Here is a 22,536-nt window from a genome sequence, read left to right as displayed (position 1 = left end):
TGCTCTATGCACTTCCACTCCGGTAAGTTAATTTCGTTTGTTTACGCAAATTTCAGTAACTTTACGCCCTAAGTCGGCCTGTTGTTAGCTATTGCTAAAGCTAAACAACTAGCATGCATACATGTGCATTGTCTTCATAAGACATAATTCATGTCGTTGCTAAATGAAAAAGCTGTAATATTTTGACGTGAGAGAGTGGCAAAGAATTTGTACACAGGCTACATTTTATGCAGCAAAAGATTTGTACATCCGTGGTCACAGACTAATGTAAACACACATTGCCTACCTTTGCTAGAAAGATGTGTTGCCGTTTGCTATGGTCATAAAGTGAAGATCCTGCACCCATCCGCAGCAAAACTGTTCGTAGCTTTGTAGCGATTTGTAGTTTCGGAATTGCTGATGAGTGTAGTAACATATACCAAACACTAAATACAGCATGATGTCCATTTCGCGTAGTGGTGGAAGCTTGTCGACATCTTTATTCCATTTGTGTTCGGCTTGCTCGTGAGGGTCAACATTGTTCACATCCTTAAAATTGCTCACATATCTGTCCTTCGCCGTGGTAACAAGTTTGTCTCTGTATCGAACTGGCAAGTATTCCTTACTTTTTTCCATCTTTGGTTGCCGCTAAGTTTAAATGTCCCGTGATGCTTCCGCAATGGTTGCGTTGTCGCAAATCTCGCATGATCCCGTGCTGCTGTGACGTAAACGCTCGAGCCTAATAGGAGGGTTTCAGTTACGTCACTGTCATGACGCGCGAATTCAGACGGAGGGCAGGAAGTTAAAATGGAGAATGCGTCTATGGTGGAAACTGTTGCGGAGAGTCGGTATTGTAAGGATTTAGACCCAATTTCAAAACAAAGATATACAAAATTAATTAGCAAATATGTTGGAAGCGACCCTTATGTTATGAAAATGAGCGAGTTTTCGACAGAACTTCGAGATTTACCGGTGTTCTATTACGAACTATCTGGTTCTACAGACCTCATACTACACCAGACAGCAGATGAAAGCCTACAAAAGTCTGGAGGCATATAATTTTTTTGTCAGCGGGTGGGTAAATCACCTCGGTACTAAACGGCTCCGCGATAATCATCGATTGGTCTTTGCCAGGGTGAGTATTTACTCATTTATTGTTTGACGTGTTAAGATGCTAGCAGTACCTGCTGTAATGTTAACAAACATGCATTACATCTTAACGATCATAGACGTGAGTCTGACAGTCGTTGTGGAGACGAGGTCGGGCCATAGTTAACACTATTAGTGTTACCTCTTTCCATACAACAGAGCAAAAAGGCACAAAATATCTGCTAATGTATTCACATTTTTCTCACTGTGATTTTAGTGCCCACACTCTCACCAAGATGAGGCCAATCTGCGCTTGTGTGCTGGAGGAAAGGGCTTCTGCCTCATCAACGATGGGGAAAATGTCATACTGAACCGGAGTCATGACTACTATTACCAAGTTCAGGCACAGCTTCACATTGTAGATGCTGAGTACTGTGACTTTGTTGTGTGGAACCGCCATGATATTTTTTTTCAAAGGATTTTGCCTGATCCTGCATTTTGGGATAATGTGATTCCCAAAGCTGAGTTTTTTTTTTTTTTTTTTTTAGAAAAAGTTTACTTCCAGAAATACTGGGACAGCGAGTTACAAACTTAGATGTGTAATTCAATTGTAAATATGTACATCCACACACTCTTGAAAGTGGGCAATATATTATTAAATCAATACTGTTTTATGAGACAAGATGACGTTTTGAATATAGTTCTGGCTGTTGTATAATGTTCCTTGAAAATTAAATTCACATTACTTGTCAGAATTGGTTCACATTTTGTGAGAGCACTGTAATTGGGTTGTATATTGAATAGCACTGAAGATGTTTATTGAAAAGATTAAATGCCATTGAGACAGTAATACATGGTGGTTTATTTACAAGATAAGATTTTTCAACAATTGTTATATCAGCTACAATAACATAGTGTGCAATATATCAGCTACAATAACAGTGTGCAATAATAAATTGGAATCCATTTAACTACAAATAACATATTAATACAGTTGGACCATGAGTGACAGCTCAGGTGCGGGACTGATTAACACCCCCCCCACCCCCCACCACACACACACACACACACACACACAGCAGTGGGGACCATATTAGTTAATTCATGAATATGCAACTTTGACAGTCTTAATCTGCTGTCAATCACATTTGTAATATTTGCTTTTAATGCTGTTTACACACCTTAGTAGGACTGCAATAATTTACCTAGATTATTTAATGTCCCATTCCCACTGATGTCCTCTGATTGTGAGTTGTCAGCTAGCTGCATCGGTTTTGAGTTCGCAGCTGTCTGCCTCAGGTCCGGGCTCATACTCCGGCTCTTAGCTGTCTGTTGTAGATCCAACATAGCCTCTGCACATTCCCACCGTCGCTGTTGGTCTTCCTTGAGTTTCATCCTATGTTCTTGTTTCAGGGATGCCTCTGATTTGGACTTAGTTTTTTGGTAACCGAGGTTGACCGCCGGAGCCCAGTCTAGCGAGTCAACCTCACCCAAAGCGCTGCGGCAGCCTAAAAAGTCCCAAATAAGTCTATATTACACCACCGGTAATTAACAGATAACTACTAACAACAACCTAATGTCTTATAAGCACAACCACAAAAAATAAGTCGGCTGGCTAACATACCTCTGACGAAGTGGTCGGAGCAGACTCGGGCATTAGCAGACTCAGCTCCCCCCGAGAGTGAGAGTAGACGTAAGTTTGAAATCCACTTTTTACGGCGTTGTTTTGTGAGTTTTTTTTACATCTCTCACCGTTGTGGACGACAATCTTTGTCACTCTAAAAAACTTCTTTTCTTTTTCTCGGTTAGAACGATTGGAGCAACCGTAAACAACACAGAACATTGGCATTTTTCCAGACGACAAATCCTGTTTCTAAATAGCGGTACTTCACTTCCTGCCCTCCATCTGATTTTGGCGCTCTCACAAGGCAGCGCTGTGACGTCACGTGAAACCCTCCTATAGACCAAAAAAAAAAATCGTGTTCACATGTTCTTTGGTGTGTGATTTGTTATTGTTTATGTACAAATGTTTTATTGTATTTGTTTTCAAAGTGGGAAAAAAAAGTGTTTATAGAAATGAGGACATTTCTTTTTGTAAGGGGAGACTCCTGTAACGTTCAAATGTGTCTCATGTTGATGACGTGCGCAGGCGCGGGAGACGAGTGCGAAAAGAGAGGGAGAAAGTGTTTTGTTGTTGAGTTGTTGGCGGTTAAATAAAGAGTCGGGACGGCTTCGCCCAAAAGAGCACAAGTCTTATGAGTTTTTGTCTACCACGAAGAGTGTGCCCACAGCAACCCACACGGTCCGCTACACATACATACATACATACATTTTTTCCCAAACTGCATTTTTCCATCCAGAGTGAGGGGGCACACTTTATATATATTAAAGTGATATAGGCATCTTTGCGCGAACTTCGAGTAAATTTCAAGTATCTTTAGGCCGGGCTGAGTGTCCTCTTTTTTGGAAATCGAAATATTGTCACCCTATTCAAACCTTCAACGCACACAAAAACCATTTGAAAATGGACGGACCAAATCCTTCGAATTGGTTCCAGTCAAGTAGTTCTGGACCTCCTGCGTCGCGAACTTTGTGGGTTAACTTCGCACAAAAAGCAATTTGTTGCTGTGTTTGTTGTCTTTGCTGTGTTTGTTGTCGACGTGACTCGCTCCGTGAGTAGCTCCGCTACTGCGCACGCGCAACTCACACCCTGTCGGTACTCACATTAGGTTGCGACACGCTGACTCAACGACGTCAAACCCGTGCTTGCGTCTCTGGCCACTTCTGAATCTGACATCGCTCCAGCACTTGCAGCCGCTGAGGGGGTGACTCTTGTCGGGAACTTGTCGCGCGAATTTCCGGCAGAAGAACGAGACAGGAGCGGCATACAAACTCACCGAGCAACAGACTCAACAACATCATCCGCTACAATATTAACTCATGTTAGATAAGGGATCATAAGGGCTCATAATTATTATGATGTTACTTAAACATTACTCTCAAAAAATGCATTAGCTAATGTTAATTAAGGGACCGTTATTGTAAAGTACTGCCTAAGTTGTTCTTCTACAGTGTTTTGTGTTGACCAACATGTAATGATGTTTAATCATTAATAAATAGACCGTTAAATGCTAATGAAAATAATACAATCATTCGATTTCATCCCTGCTGACCGCCAGAGGGCGGTGCAGACCGCACTAAAGGATTTCTTTGAAGAACTACACTTCCCAGGATCCTTATAGGCGAAATGATAACGCTACAATCCCACTGTTGATTCCCCCCCGAATAATGTCAAAATATAGACTGACTTGTATAAGAGAAACATTTTTATCTGGAAAGGAAAGTTGTAATTTGGGCTGTTTTTGTTTTTTTATTTTCGAACTAGGCGGGCTTTACGGCGTGATAGGGCTGGAGATCGTCTTTCCCATCATGCAATCTTGGTCAGAAATGTTAAAGATAGGAGAGAAGACTGGCCAAGGTGGAACATATTTTTCTTCGTCTGTGGCTGGTTTTTCCTCGATTTCAGTCACTTAACTGAACCGAAGCCTCGACGACGTGTCCAGCATTAGCCACATTTCGGAGTCAAACATCAGTTTTCGAGTCTTACCACTCGTTGAAGTTTTGCGATCTACTTTAGCCTAGCCTAGCCTAGCTGACCAACGGCTAACAAAGCTGCAAGGCACGTTATCAATCGTTCAGAAATCAAGTCAGGAAAATGTCAGCGAAAACGACACCGGCTGCAGTAAAATTCCTGGAGGAACTTTGTGGAGTAAAAGAGGAGCCCCCACGTCAGCAACCCTCGACTGTGTGCAAAATAATGCACGCAAAGGTTGTTCTTCACAGACTAGAAGGTTGGTTCACGTTCGATAATACGTATTGTATATTGTACATGACGGAAGACCGATCCCTGTGTTGAGAATTCATTTTTCATGTTAAAAGTAGTGCTGTCAAGGCATTCGAATTTTTAATCGCATTTTACATAGTTAACTGCTGGTTAACTTTTCCGTGTGTGTGGTTGTTCGCGCGCGCTTGTGTATATATACACACATATATGAAATATAGCAGGATGTATATTGATCCCCGCTTTCCCATGACATCACTTATCGCTGTTAATGGTAAAAAAAAAAAAAAAAAAAACGCAAAATAATGTCACCCCAGTGTTGTACCGAAATCAAGAGAGTCTGGCTGCTGCCGGTGTTGTGCCGAAAAATGGTCCCCCGCGTAAAATGTCCCCCCCTGACGGGAGCGCTTATTTATGAGGCTTTATTGAGGTGAAAACGTCAAATGTTTTCATGGACGCATTACAGTAATGGATTTACGACTGTAAAATCAGTTTTAGATAAATAAATTACACAAAATACTAGTAATGTATTTTGGTATCAAATCGCGGATTGGGCCACATAACCATCTTTGACCAGAAATGTATTAGTCTACAGGTTTTCACGACCATATCCCGATGACTATCACACAGGTATGACATAGTTCAAGCAGAGTAAAATAATACATATTCACAATACAATATTTATTAGTTCAAGCAGAGTAAAATAATACATATTCACGGTAAAAGAAAGTCGTTTCAGTGTCCATCGATTGGTAAGAAAAAGCTATTTGTACGAGTGACGTGTGGGCGCTTCCGTCAGGGGGGACATTTTACGCGGGGCGGCTTTTTTTTCGGCACAACACCGGCTTCTCTCACTACCCTGCGCCTGTACGTTCACTATCCTATTCCCCTCACTATCCACTCGCTCTCGCTATATGATTGGCCGAAGAGTTGAGATGCTCTCCCGTGATTGGCCGAAGAGTCGAAAGGCTCTCCCGTGAAATGCCTGTTTAAAAATGTTCCCGTTGTTACTTGTTGCGTTCGTTTAAAAGTGCTCATTTAAAAAGGAAAATCGATGGATGATACTACACACAGAGCGTATTATTAACAAATGCTAAAGTTGTATACAGTGGTACCTCTACATACGATCACTTCGACACACAATCTTTTCGACATCCGACGTAAAATTTGAGCCGCCATTTGTTTCTACATCCGACGAGTTGCTCGAAATACGACGACATGACAGCACTGCAAACGAATGCACGGTGGATTTTCTTGTGTGAGAAATCAACACAGTTTTCAAAATAAGTTGATACAGTTGGAGAAACAAGGAAAAAAGTGATGCTTACCATTGAAATGAAGATGCAAGTTATAGAAAAATATGAGCTTGGGGTGCGCGTCTCTGAACTGGCTCAACAATACAGCTCCATGGTCCTCTTCCGACCACCGTTCACCACTATTTATAAGTTAAGGTGACAATTATTATTGTGGTAACATTGCCAAGGAAATCGCCAGCTTCGTCACGTTTTTATCATTTATTTAAGAACTTATCCAACACAAAACGCCCATTGTCTTAAGCAGTTGACTGCTCTCAAGAAAACGAAAGTATTATCTCTACCGCACCGACCTATCTCACTGAGACGTCAGCTTCGCGGTGTGTTCAGGGACAGTAAAAAGTGTCCGCCATATTAGAATCCGATTCGTTACATTATTTACAGGAATAATTATTAATTATTCTTCTTATTATTATATTATTCTGAATTATTTATTTATAACTTATTTGTTTTTCTATGTTTAATTGCCATTTGTAACAGTGCCAGCAGTATCTATTAAGAATTTAGTGTATGTTTTTAGGCTTTGGAACGAATTAATGGAATTATAATGTATTCCTATGGGAAAATCCTGCTCGACATACGACCATTTCGACTTACAAACAAGGTCCTGGAACGAATTAAATTCGTATGTAGAGGTACCACTGTATTTTGTACTTTCATATAGCGAGAATTAAGGAACGTCACTGACAAGCGCAGGCCCCCGCGAGTGGATAGTGAGGGGATTAGGATAGTGAACCTACACCGCTCATCTCAGTGCCGAACCTGCAGACAGGAAATGATGCAATATCGCAGCTCTCAGACCGGAAATGACATCATAAAGCCGCACTCGGGGTCCGCAAGACCGGAACAGCCACTTGTGTCCATTTAAACGTAATGGCTACTTTACTTTTCACACGTTTTTTTTTTAACTGGCATCACTCATTAATTATGATTGAAATAATATTTTATTTACGTACTCCATCAATTGATTTAGTGAAAAACGTGAGATTAACTCTTTAGGCGTGCGCAATCACTGTCAAGCACACAGGCACATCAAAATTAAAATACACTTTAATGCAATCAAGGTTTATTCGTACTGAAAAATCGCCCGTAATCCGAGAGGGTGATCCCGCACAGTGTGTGCTGTAGTTAGTCAATCGTCAAATTTACTTCGATAGTGAATAAATATTAGGAATTGATGTTATATGTAAAGTATTTGCATTTTAAAAAAGGGACACGTTAATATAGCTTAATAACAACAATTTCATCTAGCAAAAAAAAAAAAAAATCTTTTCTTGTTTTACCTTTTGCCATTTCAAACCATTAATGAGTGTGCAACTACTTCAACTGCTCCAAGTAATGGTGCTTTATTTCAAACATTCATTCATTCATCATCAGAAATGACAACATTGTTGTAATGTGCTATACTTTTATTTTTTCATTGTCTTATTGAAGATATATCAGATCGTTTCTCTGGTCCACATCTCTTTGTCTTGTACCCCCTCAGCGATGGTATCATATTTCCTTTTCTTCAACCTGAAGACTGGTGGCACTTCACCCTGCAGGAGGGCTTTTGCCTCATTTGTCCAATGGGCAAACACTTTCCCGTGGCTCACATACGTGAAAAAAAACAACAGAATTAAGTACAGTATTCCAAAATTTCCAACAAAGAAGGTGCTGTGTTAATGTCATTTCAATTCAATTTCAGTTTCAAAGACTTACCACCCAAATTCAAAATTTTCCACCAACAATATCCACCACCACTTCCTCAGAGTTGGCATATCAGTCTTACAAAAATGAAAAACGTGTTAATACAGAATAACCACAAAGAGATTGTGTAGCACAATTGTAATAACATTATCTGGCTTTGCCAAAAAGGCAAAGACCAGATAATGATTCGGTGAACTTCACTTACGATGTTAAAATCAAAGGGAGCGTCCAGAACACCGTACAAAGCATACTACAAAAGGATAAATGAATAAATATCACACAAGACATTAATTAGGCAATTAAACTCACCTTCCATCAACATGAAGATGCCACAGTCATTCCCATATGGCTGTTCCGGAAAACCCTAACGAAAGAATTTAGCTGAGTCACCTCCTTGAAGTTTTGATACAATAAATAAGGAAACTTTTACAAATACCTGTATAGACCCTACTCACGTGACGTCACAGCCACGCCCCCGCGCCATGATGTCCGCATACTCGCCATAGAAATGCATTAGCGCTTCGTAAATTCTTCCTATTATTGCACGTTTTACTGCTCGTCAACATTAATACTCAAAATGGTGAAGTCGTGTGTGGCGGTCGGTTGCAAAAACAGAGAAGATAGACGGAGAGACTTGAATTTTTACCGTATTCCGAGAGACACAAAGAGGAGGCCGCGATTGACTGCTGCAATTCGACGAGAAAACGGGGCTCCAAACGACTACCAAAGATTATGTTGTAGTCATTTTATATCTGGTAAGATGCATTTAATATATATTTAGAGGGTTTTGGGCTGACAACCACAATTAAGATCATTGCTAGGCTAATCGCCGACAACATACACGTATGTATGTAGTTAGTGCTATCGCTAAACCGTATAAACATTAAAAGCCCTAGCTCCATTGACAAATGACATGAAATACATTAGACTTGACAGTGGATGTTAGCAAGAACAAAAGATTTTGAATTGAAAATTTCGTAACTCACCTTCCGAGCACAAGATTCCTGCCGAATTTTCGTGTACGAGGACCTGTTTCACCTAACCAGCAACGTAGCATTTATAAGCCTCCAAGCTCTTAAAAGTTTTTCAAACTTTCGTGAGAATAGGCTGATTTTGTGTGGGTATCAGATGTCAGGCGAAGCCAGCGGGTCGAAAAACATCGATTTAGGCATCAAATACGGATCTGGCGAATGGATAAACTGAAGCTTTTCCACGTAACGCCTTTTATGCAACGGATCCAATAAGTTTACAGCGTCAGATAACACCGGGGCTTCCATGAATTGCTCTATAACTTGCTCGACTAATTGAAAACAATGAGAATAGGTCTGAAAAAGAGGTACAGTATGGCGGCCGGAAACAGCGACACGCCCATTTTGTGACGTAGGTGAGTAGGGTCTATATCTGTTCCAGTTATCTCTGTCCACGTCCCTGCGTTAATAGACTGGCAAAGGTTTCTGCATTTGAAAATAAAGCTCCATATTAAATACAGTAGTTAAACAATTAAACATTTTTCATGCAAACACAGCAAACCAAACAGTCAAATGACTCATGCAAACCAAACATTCTCCATTTCAGTAGGCTTTTTATAGTGCCGTTTTATAAATTCTGCTTCACATTACTGTAGGAATCATTTGGAACGCAATTCTGTTTTAAATGAAGGGACACCACAAAAAGACTGAAACACAGGAATACCCTCTAAGAAAAACCAAACCAAGCTTTTCCGGAATGTCATGGAAATGCCATGCAGATAAGAACGGATATTGAATTTTCTCAGTGACCTCAAAAGCTCCCTCATCTCGTGATCACCAAATCCTAATTTTGTGTATGTACATTTGGAGTCGAGAAAGACTATGTCTCTCTGTAATGGCTTCAAAACCTATATAGTTCATGTGGAGGACATTAAAACAGTGTGAAAAGACAAGACACAACAAAGCATTTTCACATCAAGTTTCAAATAAAAGTAAGCACAATCTAAGAAAGCAGAATTATCATGCATGACACTACTTAAAAAAAAAACTATAATAGGAAGCAGGATTTTTAAAGACAGCCGTCAAAATGCAGATGCAGAATGTAAGTAACAAAAAGAGGCGTTTGTTGGGAAATGGGCAAGAAGACAGTGATGGTCTAACCGTTCCCAAAAGTAAATGGATTAGCCTTGTCAATTTATGTAAATAGTTGTGATGCTTACAGATGATCATGCTTACTTACAGATAACATGAAGTGTCCAGGTTGCCAAATGGGAACAATGACAGCATCTCTGTTTTTGCGTCAATCTATTGGAAGGAAATATTAAAAGAAACCATGGAAACCTATCACAATGAAATACTGACAGAGCCGAGTGAGAAAGCACTTTCATCTTCTGATACTGTTTTATATATTGGATCTTTTTTTCCCCCCACACCAATGTTTGTCACAAATAATAGGAATTTGGATTATTTAATTTGTTATGACTTGACTGTACTTAGAAAATGAACCAAAGCCCCAAGTTGTAGTTGTTACTACTCATCCTTACAGGCAAATGCATGAGTGGGTCACATTCTATAGGCTTACGCCATGTCGCGACAACATAGAGGTCAGCCACAAATATGTCCTTTCCCTGAGAAATACATAATATATTACACACTGACATACGATATATACATACAAACATACGCACACACCTCTCTGCGCCCTTACATGCATACACACATGCTGTACAGTTAAAATAATGCCTTTCGACTCCAAAAATACTTTATCGTACCTTTGAATGAGCTATTTGTTGGACAAGTTCCAAACATGCATTTCCTATTTGCAAAAAAAAAAAAAAGAGAAAAAAAAAAAAGAAAAAACCTAAAAAGTTAGCTTTCACTTAATTGTAGCGGTGAGATGATGTTCTTTAAAGAAAAAAAAAAAGAAAAAAAAACTCAGTTGATTCCATTTCCCATTTTTCCATTTTTCAATCCAAGGGGCCAAAAGTCAGAACCAGAGAAGTCCTGATCCGATATCTGGATCGGATCGGACGCCGATATGGGCAAAAAAATGCGTATCGGTATCGGATCGGCCGACACGGAAAAATTCCGATCCAGTTATTTTTGAAAGTCCGGTCCGGGTTTTCCAGCGCACCGACTTACATAATCCATTCCAGTTTTTGCTTCGGTTTCCCTAAAATCCGGTCCGCATTTTACGGCACACCTTCAACACACTACATTACCGTCATTACCGAGAGACTTCATCGGTAAAAATGTCAGCTGTGTGGGATTATTTCACTTTAAAGGACGACAAAGACGAAGAGGCAGAGTGCAAGTGAAAAGAAGAAAACTGAAGACAAAAAGAAAGGTCCTATGCAACGAACACTGGCAGAAACTTTTGCTATGCGTGACAAACTGCCATTGACAGTCCCAAAACCCAGGGAATAACAGGTCACTGCCGAAGGAATCATTCTGGATGACGAACAAATTTCTCTCATGAGTAAAGTGGGATTTAGACGCATCGGGCAGACTTTTTTCAAAAAATATATATTCATATATTTATACTAAAACGATGTATGGATGTTAAATAAAATGATTTGGATAAAACAGAAGGCACTGTGCATGCCTGCGCACGGGAACGCAGTGGCCCCATTCTCTTTTTAATCTTCCCCTCCGCGAGCATCCTGGTATTTCTTTTTCGATATGAGGCAACTATAGGAGTGAAAAACTAAAGACAGAAGAATTGAAAAGCAAACAACTGCGTTGGGAGTGGGATATGGAAAGGATTCTAATTGATTGTTGAAGATACGGAAACCTGTGTCGGCTTCACTGAATGTAAACGAATGTGGCGCTTTGGTCTCATGCGAGAAATGTATTTAACAAACGTTTCCAGCGTTATTTCGCTGAATAAATGCATTTATAATCATAAGTATTTAGTATTAAGTATTTAAGCATTGCGATAACTTGGTTTTTGCCAACTGCCAACTCGAGGAGATTAAAAGAAATGTCAAATCCACTATCCACCTGTTAGAACACACATGCAAACATAAAATAAATGTTTATTGAATATCCATCTTACAGTCTTGTTTAACTGGGAGAATTTGTTACAAAAGACAGGCCATAATTTGTTATCATTATGCATATACGCACCGGCGTCACCAAACGTGATCACACAAAACGTAATCACGCATCGCTCCTGAGTCCTCACAAATAAAACATTTTTTTTTTTTTTTTTTTTTCGGGCTCGTGCCTACAAATAAAACATACAATTTCGGGTTTTTTCGGGCTGGGCAAGCAAATCAAAGGGAGTGTGTAATAGTTAATAGTTTGAAGTTGTTTGTGTGTTTTGCTTTTTAAGACGGTTTACAATATTATTTGCATGTTTTACTATCTGAAAATGTCATTTCTGTTTGTTATTCATAATGTTTTGTGTTTATCATTTAATAAACAGGTCAGTTTCTTGTTACCAACCATTGTGTTATTCAAACTCACCTAATTCAGCTGGCAAGTTGTTATCAAGACTACTAAAACCCTTTTCATCATAAGTCTGACAACTAAGTAAGGAGGATAAATAACTTTAAACTTTAATACATGCTCAAAGAGGCCGGAATCGGTATTGGCCAGTATCGGTATCGGATCGGAAGTGCAAAACAATATCGGTATCGGATCGGAAGTGCAAAAACCTGGATCAGGACATCCCTAGTCAGAACGTGTCAGACGGGCTTTTTTTGTTTGGACTATCAACTCCATTTCTGGCCTCTCAATGTCCAAGATGTACGCAAGCTGACAACAATATTGATTGTTAATGAAAGCAAGACAAAATAAACATTTATGAGCCAATCCAAATTTCTAGTGAGCACAACACTTGTCTCAGACAAAAAAACATACCAGCCGTTCTTGAGCAGGATGAGTTTTAACTGCCCATGAAGCTCGGCATGGTCTTATGCTCTCAAAATTTGTAATGACCGCACAGTGGGTTCCACATTGTTCATTGTCTATAAAAAAAAAAAGTGTTCAGCACAGTCAAAAATTGAAAGTACTGATTATACTTCTTACTTCCACTGGTATCTGTGTTGCACCCCTGTATCTGTAGGGGACGACTATCATTTGGGGGTTGTGATTTAAGTTCTTCTGAATGTGATTGAGGTCTTGGAGCTTGTAAAAAATAAAATGAAATATAAATACATGAAAAACAATAGCACTTCATTTCAATAATATTGGTAAAAAAAAAACATGATCAAAGGAAGAAGGAGAAAGGATGTAAAAAAAGATAGAACGAAGATTTTATTTTACCAAACACAGCTTGTCCAAAATCATTCAGGGTAATATCACTCAGATGATGGGAGTAAAGTCCTCTCTGTAATTGTTTTTCCAAAAGTCTGGCATTTGTAGTCTTATTTCGGTGATGAATAATGTTTCTCATTAAAAAATGTGTGTCGACTGTGCCATGTTGTTGAGAAAATAATTGTTTGCATGCTTGCAAAAAGCTGCTCACCCACTTGGCTATTCAATGAACTCTGAAGTTCAGGAACCAGTTCGATCCTTCTTGGGATTTCCTGTGGATCTTTTGTATTGGTCTCATGAAATTTGTCATATAACACATAGTGGTCTGAGGAGCCAGTCAGAGGATGTCCATGTTTTGGGGGAGTTTGGGACTTTTCTGTCAAACATGGTAGAGAGATTGAGTTTTTTTTGCTGTGCTTTACTGATGGTGTCACTAAGTGATGCAGCCAGTCTGCCTTCGGTGTTTGGCAAATAGAGGTTGGCATGCGTTGTCAAGCCTCGTGCAAAATCATAGACGGAGACGTTTGGAAGATGTTTCGAAGATAAAAGGAGGTCTGCAAAATCCCTCTGAGACTCTGTCCTCAAGTTAAATGTAAGGCTGTAAACCACAGCATTAGGACAGAGGATCACTGACCATCCACCTTGAAAAAAAAATAAAACAACAATTAGAACATGTGCATACTTAGGCTCAATGTGTTACTGTCTTTATGTACAATCCTTACCAGATACACCTCATATATTTTGGAATATTTTATCATATGAATGTCTTGTCTTCATTTCTTCTCGTAGCCTAATGATAAGATCCATCCGTGATCCCCTACAATCTAGATTGCAGGCCTTGCAAAGTTTGCGCACAGTTGAAACCTTTCACAAATAGAAATAAATTCAGCAACAGCCTTTGTCAACACAGGCACTGTATTCACATTTTTCTCCAGAAAAAGAGAAAACACAAATTCAACAAAAATGCATGTAAATTTACCTTCTGTTTCATTAGCTCATCACCAAGACGATCCTCTGACACCATGCTGACTTCAGTTTCTGCTGAGAATTTCAAAGCTGACAGTTTTTCTTACTCCGTGTTAAGCACAACCTCTGACTTTCACGTATTCTTTCCAATCCATGGGGCCCAATACTCAAAATTTGGTTTAACACCAAAGGTTTTTTTTTTGCATGAGCTGAAAACAAACCAAATAAAGTATTTAGAGTTTATTAGAATGAAAAAATGAGTTTACTAAAAGGGGTCATGTGAAATATGAATTAAAAGAAATTCAAATACTTGGGGAAAATCTGTGAGAAATCATTTCCAGTTGAACATTATCCCAGAAATGTTCAATGTCGACTTCACCAGTAAAGTCTTCAGAAGCTTCCTTGATGTCACTCACTTATTTAAATAAATACACAGATTGTTTATTGCATACTGTTGTTGACATGCATCTCCACTTAAAAATACGCAATCAGTGCTTAGTACCGGGTAAATTAAAAACTCCCTTTTTGTGGAGGTCCATTACCACTGCTGGTGGGTAGTATCCACAGCAGACACACAAAAAAGAATAATCGTGGTTTGTCAGTGCCTCAAAGTGGGAGTAAGCATGGCAGATGGTGTCTGGGGCAGGAAATTTTTCTTTCCTAAGACTTTCCAGTGAATGTATCACCTTTGATACTACAGGGGGAAAAAATACAATATTAATACATTGCAAAAACATCAACAACAAAAAATCTTTTCCCCCCTAACACCAAAATAAATAAATAAATAAATCACTGAATACCTGCAGGTTGTGTCTTAGGTACACACAAAGTTCAAGGCACAGTACCAGATGATCATTAAAATTGTGTAGACCATCCTTCCATTCTTGATATCTGTAAACCATTTGGCACTGTGGACATCTCCTGAAATAGGTCGAAACATCTAGTACAGAGAAGAAGAAAAAATTAAATGGAGGAATCTATCCGAAATACTTTTTAAAAATGAAATAATAACTTACTTCCAATCACACCATTCATGGTGACTGTCTTAGCTTTTCCAGTAATTCTTGTGGATTTATGTAGCTGAACTAGAGCCTAGTTCGGGCCTAAAAAATCCAGCCCAACCCGACACGGCCCACTGGTATTGAGGCCCGACCCGGCCCGAGCTCGATCACTTAACTAGATTTGCAGGCCCGAGCCCGAAAAACCCGATATTTTTTTTTTTTTTTTTTTTTTTTTTTGAGTGACACGGAAAAAACGCAGCAGCAGCAATTTATTTTCATTTCTTCGAGTTGGCAGAAAAAACCGCAAGTTTTCTTAATGTTTAAATAATCTACATATTTTTTTGAGAATTATCAAAGCATTCACACAACGAAATAACGCTGGGAAAGTTTGTTAAACATATTTCTGGGTGTGTGGGATATTGTTCTCACATGGACGCGCCTCTCTGACAAGGAAATGAAAAGAAAATGAGGGCGGCGCCTCGGCCGTGCGCAAACGGTAGAGCGAGAGGACAAGAATAAAAAGCGGCCGGTGCCACGGCGTTCGTGCACACGCACGAGCAAAAGCGCAATAGACCCTACTCACGTGACGTCACAGCCACGCCCCCGCGCCATGATGTCCGCATACTCGCCATAGAAATGCATTAGCGCTTCGTAAATTCTTCCTATTATTGCATGTTTTACTGCTCGTCAACATTAATACTCAAAATGGTGAAGTCGTGTGTGGCGGTCGGTTGCAAAAACAGAGAAGATAGACGGAGAGACTTGAATTTTTACCGTATTCCGAGAGATCCGAAGAGGAGGCCGCGATTGACTGCTGCAATTCGACGAGAAAACTGGGCTCCAAACGACTACCAAAGATTATGTAGTAGTCATTTTATATCTGGTAAGATGCATTTAATATATATTTAGAGGGTTTTGGGCTGACAACCACAATTAAGATCATTGCTAGGCTAATCGCCGACAACATACACGTATGTATGTAGTTAGTGCTATCGCTAAACCATATAAACATTAAAAGCCCTAGCTCCATTGACAAATGACATGAAATATATTAGACTTGACAGTGGATGTTAGCAAGAACAAAAGATTTTGAATTGAAAATTTCGTAACTCACCTTCCGAGCACAAGATTCCTGCCGAATTTTCGTGTACGAGGACGTGTTTCACCTAACCAGCAACGTAGCATTTATAAGCCTCCAAGCTCTTAAAGTTTTTCAAACTTTCGTGAGAATAGGCTGATTTTGTGTGGGTATCAGATGTCAGGCGAAGCCAGCGGGTCGAAAAACATCGATTTAGGCATCAAATACGGATCTGGCGAATGGATAAACTGAAGCTTTTCCACGTAACGCCTTTTATGCAACGGATCCAATGAGTTTACAGCGTCAGATAACACCTGGGCTTCCATGAATTGCTCTATAACTTGCTCGACTAATTGAAAACAATGAGAATAGGTCTGAAAAAGAGATACAGTATGGCGGCCGGAAACAGCGACACGCCCATTTTGTGACGTAGGTGAGTAGGGTCTATACAGAGAGCCTGCTCTCCATTTTTTTTTTTTTTTTTTTTTTTTTGAGTGACGCGGAAAAAATGCAGCAGCAGCAATTTATTTTCATTTCTTCGAGTTGGCAGAAAAAAACGCAAGTTTTCTTAATGTTTAAATAATCTACATATTTTTTTGAGAATTATCAAAGCATTCACACAACGAAATAACGCTGGGAAAGTTTGTTAAACATATTTCTGAGTGTGTGGGATATTGTTCTCACATGGACGCGCCTCTCTGACAAGGAAATGAAAATGAGGGCGGCGCATCGGCCGTGCGCAAACGGTAGAGCGGGAGGACAAGAATAAAAAGCGGCCGGCGCCACGGCGTTCGTGCACACGCACAAGCAGAAGCGCAATACAGAGAGCCTGCTCTCCATTTTTTTTTTTTTTTTTTTTTATAATTTATTAGTCCGGCATGGCGGCCCGACCCGAACTGACCCGAACGTGAATGCTTAAAATGTGGGCCCGACCCGATTCGGGTCGGGTCGGGTTCGGGCACAAAATCTAACCTCTAAGCTGAACAGCGTCTGGACAGACAGTGCAAATTGTCTCTGCTGGATGCAATTCTGCCATGTAGTCAGTAGTGGCCTTTGGCTGCAAAAGCGCTCACCAGGTAGGTCATCTGGAACCTTTTTGTGAGTGTAAATGTAATTAAGTTTTCATTCAACGGTGGATAAGTACTGTCATGCTTCTGATGGAGTGTGGTTGGACTAGGAGGCTGGGTTATAAACAGGTCACGATTTGTTTGGAATAAATGCCATTTGCTGATATTTTTGTGTAAACACGAACGCCTTGGTTTGGCACAAGGGAAATGCCATGTATTCTCAGACACATTGTATGTAATGATTAACCTTCCAAGACGGGTGTAATGACTCAGAACTGGCTCATATATGGAGAAGCACAAATGCTTTGTTGTCAGCTTAAAATCTACTTGTGCACAGAGAGGTATATGACTCATCTGTGCAACATGTTGTCTTTTAAGGCATGAGGCTTTTTTGCCGCCCCAAAAAATTGAAGTGCCACCATTTCCTCCAAAACATTTGCCAAAAGTCTTTCTTCCTTCACTGTCTGAGTACAGTACTGTAACGAGCGGATGTGCTCAGTGTTTAAATGGTAGCCCACTTCTTACTGCCAAGAAGTGATATTGTCTGCACTCTTCCAACTCACACTCCACTTTGTGTTGATGTCCGAAGGTCTTATTTTGTACATGAACCGGTACAGAGAAACCATGCCTCGACTTTTGCACAACAAAAATTGCGTTGTCTGGGTCCACACAGGCACTATTCAAATGATCCTGGAATGTAATATCCTTCGATTCTTTTTCGTGTTTTCTTTGGATGTGTTTTTGAATGTTCTTCTTGAAGCCGACAAGGCTGCAGTGGGGACATTTGACTTTCTTATTGTCCAGCAGCATATGCTTATCCTCCAGGGCAATTGTTGACATTGCACAGTATGTGTGGTCATCACTATGGGAAGGGCTCTTGCTGATGACTGGAAAGGGGGATACCGTCTTTAGGGGTGAGGATGTCAGTGCAACTAGGGTAGATGGGAGTGGATTCATCATGGTCCCAGGAGCCAAGGCAGATGTATTCAGACTTCTCTCTTGACAAGCCACCAAGTGTTTGGCCATGTCACTTTTTTTAGTACAGTCTTCGGACAGAAAGGGCAATGGAAATGTCCTGACTTCCTGCATTCCAGATTGCATCTGCATATCGTTTTATCTGAGAATAAATCAAATGGGTAAAATGATTATGTAGGTAAACCATGCAACATACACGCCAGGAGGCTTAAAAACAACATACAAACTCACCTTCAAACGAAATGGAATTTTGGATGTGTACTTCCAAGTGTTTCTTAAGCTTGCTCAATTTAGTTGCCTTTAATGAAGGACACAGCGGGCAGTGGTAGAGTGAACAGCAGTTTTTGCTGGTCAGCTGCTATTTGTTCACCTCTTGCAAGAATTGAAAGATGCATCTACATAATGCAAAAATAATAATAATAAAATGACAGATTTACAGAAAAAGCTTTTCTAGCTATTTCAGTTTATTTTTAATTTCATTTTTTACTTTTTAAAAAAATTGATTTTCTTCATTTGCAAACATATGAAAGACGAGACCAGACAAAACAAATGACGCCAAAACAACACCATGAAACAATAAAAACCGCAAACTGGGAATTAAGAGTGTGACAATATCTCGATACAGCGATATATCGCGATATTTTGCAACCCGATCGGTTATCGATATGCTCCCGCCAAGTATCGATACTTTTATTTAACATATTGGCCATACAATGGACTATGGATGCTGTAAACTGCTCAATGTTTGTTGAGCAATTCCTTGGCGGTCCACTAGGGGCGCTCGGGAGTGGCGGTGAAGGTAAAGTGCGCACAAGTCGTCTAGAGAAGAAGAGAGGAAGCCCCAAGTGGGTTGAAAAAACAAAAAAGCTTCGTGGAGGAAAAAATTAGAAAAATATTGCTACAAATCACACATGGGGACACACTTTAGAATTTACACCAACAAGAAAGGAAATAAGGTGAAGAAGGACTTTGCTGTATGCAAGAATTGTCTAACAAAAATAAGTTTCACTGGGAGCTGGTGACGAAGTGAACACCGTTTTCTTCACTGCTTTGCTTTCATCACTTGAGGTAAAGTTTTGCAATGTAATTGATTTTTAATTTACATGTATTTTTTTGATGACATTTGGTGTTGAATGATATAAAATTAACCAGGACCCTAAACTGGATGAAAATGAATATCGAACAAGCCCACATGAATTTACCGATTTATTTGATAATATTTGAGAACCACTTTCCATCTAGTTTACTACACAAACTGTTATTACTGCCATTTTGATACAATAAGCTATAAAAATGGTTTGAATAGGTTCCAAGATATGTAAAGTGATGTGCATGATAATTTATGTAGCTTACATATTAAAAATAGGTAATTATTGCATTTTTAAATTCTGTACATTCAATTCATATTTTTTTACGTCAATACTTCTAACACAAAAAAAAATCAGGATTTCAACTTAAAAGCTATGAAGTAGCTAATATTTTATGTTTTATTTTGTTTTTTTTAAGGTGAGGAAGACTGTGACTGACCAAGTCTGACATCTCAAATGCTGAAGCAGATAGTGGAAGTCCTCAAACCAACGATTTCGGCAACAAAGGTCATATAGGAAGAAAAGACCCACCAATTTTATCATTGCCCCACTCTAAGCTCAACTGCTGACTGACACCTATAGCACTGTTATTTTTTATTTTTTTAAAGATTTAAAACTTTAAAGCTATTAAGGGAGCCATTCATCATGATCTCTCCAAGAGATATCCGTGGTTGTGGTTTGTTTCCTCTATATTTGCATGTGCACAATTTGCAGTAGGTTTATATGTTACAGCAATGTTGCACAGAAAAAGGTGTCACTGTTTAATAAATGACTTAAACAGTATTTTTTCTATTCTGAATTTTTTTTTTTTAATTTTTCGTTTCAACAGTTGTATCGTAGAATATCATGTATCCAATTTCTGACCAATACATCGATAATTGCTGTATCGTGATATCGTGAGATAACGTTATCGTGAGCCTTGTATCGTGAATCGTATCGTATCGTGAGATGCCCTGAGGTTCCCACTCCTACTGGGAATAGCAAAAAAGTACATAATGAAAAATAAGACGGCAATACAATGAAAACTACACAAGGGAGACTGTTCATTGTCAATAAAATGTAAAAAAAAAAAAAAAAAAAAAAACAAGCAGCATTCGCCAATTCGCTGCCTGATGTATCAGTAGGTACACAATAATAAAAGTCGAACAAAGTTGTATATTAGTACAGTTTTTTTCAATTTATCTTCTGGATCAACACTTAATGTTTCCTTTGCAAGTGTTATTTAGTTTATTTAATATTTTTGAAAATGCATTAGCACGCTTTTAAAACTTTTTTTCAGTGCGGGCACTTACCGTGTTTTCTTCGCGAGCGTTGAAATGACGTAAGTTGTTTTCGTCGCAAGGGTGACTACATTTCCGGTCTGAGGTGCCTGAGAGCTGAAGTATTGCGTCATTTCCTGTCTGCGGGATCGGCACTGAGACGAGCGGCGCAGGGTACTGAACGAGGCGGGCTGCAGCCAGACTCATCTCAAATCTGCGATCCGTCAGAATCTGTGACGAAGGAGGGCGATGCTGCCGACAGCAACGACGAGGAACTGAAGAAGGCCACTTACGCTAACGGCGTAAACTGCCATTCGCTACGTAAATGAGGCTATACGCTCTCTACAAGTTGCCGAGGCTTATTTTCCCTTTCACGGAATAAACTATCATGACGTTGTCATTAAGAAAATGTCTGCTTCAAAAAATCATATAAATTATGAATTTTTGACATTTTGAAAATTTCTGCTTGATTAGTTACTTTTGGTATTGTGAAATAGTGAGCTCCAATAAATTGCTATTATTATTGTTATTCTTTCTGACGAAGTAATTGTGTAAATATCCCATTCAATGAATTATATTTATTGTATGACTTTTGACGTTGTGAAACTGTGTGCTCTCGCTGGACCCTCAGAGTCTGTACATTTCATCATCACATATTCCGATAGGTGCAGATGTGGTTGTCAGAAATGGTGATCATCCCCAACTGTAGGTGGCGCCGTAACATTGACCCTTGCGAACACCGATTAACCCAAATTTCAGGGGGTCTAATTGAGAGGAGATGTAGTATGGGGTGGGGTCAGAAAATCAGCAAAGAGCCTTAGCGGTGACTTGGGCAAGAACATAAGGAAAATACAGTGAGATCAATCACTGACCACGGCATATACATTTATGTCAATGCTCTTATACATTTAAAATTGTGAATGGATGTGTGTGTAAGGAAGAGTCATAAGTTAAAAGAATAAAAGTGTAAGTCAGATAATTCCATAATATCACAAATACAATACAGTACCTAATTTAGAAAAGCGCACATTTTCACGTCGATATTAAATGTAATTCATTTAATGGGACACAGTAACCTCATCAAAGAATAATAGCAATTTATTACAGCGAACTATTTCACAATGTCAAAAATTCACATGAAACATCCAAATTTTTTAAAGCAGACATTTTCTTAATAACGAGGTCATGATCCAATGTCATGACGTTTATACCGTGGTCCGTGAAAGGGAAAACAAGCCTCAGTAACTTGTAGCGAGCCTCGTTTACGTAGCAAATGACAGTTCACGCCGTTAGCGTAAGTGGTCCTCTTCGATTCCTCTTCGTCGTTGCTGTCGGCCTTGCTGTTGGAAACGTCGCTCTCCTTCATCACAGTTTCTGACGGATTACAGATTTCGGTACAACACCGGCAAAGCGTGGCAGAAAATGACGGTAAATTTAAAATAAACACGAAGGGGCTGAAAACGAACAGTAAGTTCAGGGAAAATGTAGCTCTACATGCGCAGAATCAACCTTTTTTTTTTTTTTTTTTTTTTTTTTTTTTTTTAAACGCAGCGGCCTTTTCTAAAACTTGACTTGGTCACAGGCATGATGCCATGAGGTATCATGCTCTCAATGCATTCAATTTTGTTGCCTCGTTTGCTAGCTTTTAGCCACATACTATGCAGAATGGACTCTCTTGTAGGCTCCTCTTCTGGCTCTCGTAAAAAAGCTGTCCAAAGACGTCGCCGCCAGCAGCACACATTCAAGAGCAGCTAACGTTACCGTTTACATTGCAGTGTTTCCCCTAAGACTTTTTGAAGCTGTGGTGGTAGTGGTGGGCTGCATCGGAGGCGGACAGCCCCACCAGGTTGTGCCGCGGCAAAATTGTTTCATTTCATGACAAATTATAATTTTTTTTAATTTACAACATTAATTTTTTTCCCAATAAGAACCATAAAAAATGTCGAATTAATCGTAGGGG

At 39.5% G+C, this 22,536-nt stretch overlaps 1 protein-coding gene across 2 annotated transcripts in view; it reads left to right on the top strand.

Moving 5' to 3' along the window:
- The first annotated feature begins 4,364 nt into the window (after positions 1-4,364).
- Positions 4,365-22,536, top strand: part of LOC130928538 (gastrula zinc finger protein XlCGF26.1-like) — a 29,842-nt gene continuing 11,670 nt past the window's right edge. For both annotated transcript variants that reach the window (XM_057855226.1, XM_057855225.1), the window contains exon 1: positions 4,365-4,919. In XM_057855226.1, the coding sequence (XP_057711209.1) occupies positions 4,784-4,919 (136 nt within the window). In that variant the 5' untranslated portion in view covers positions 4,365-4,783. The remainder of the gene's footprint in view (positions 4,920-22,536) is intronic.

The sequence above is a fragment of the Corythoichthys intestinalis genome, chromosome 13 (genome assembly GCF_030265065.1).
Source record: "Corythoichthys intestinalis isolate RoL2023-P3 chromosome 13, ASM3026506v1, whole genome shotgun sequence".
Lineage (NCBI taxonomy): Eukaryota > Metazoa > Chordata > Actinopteri > Syngnathiformes > Syngnathidae > Corythoichthys > Corythoichthys intestinalis.
This window is presented reverse-complemented; position numbering and strand designations above follow the sequence as displayed.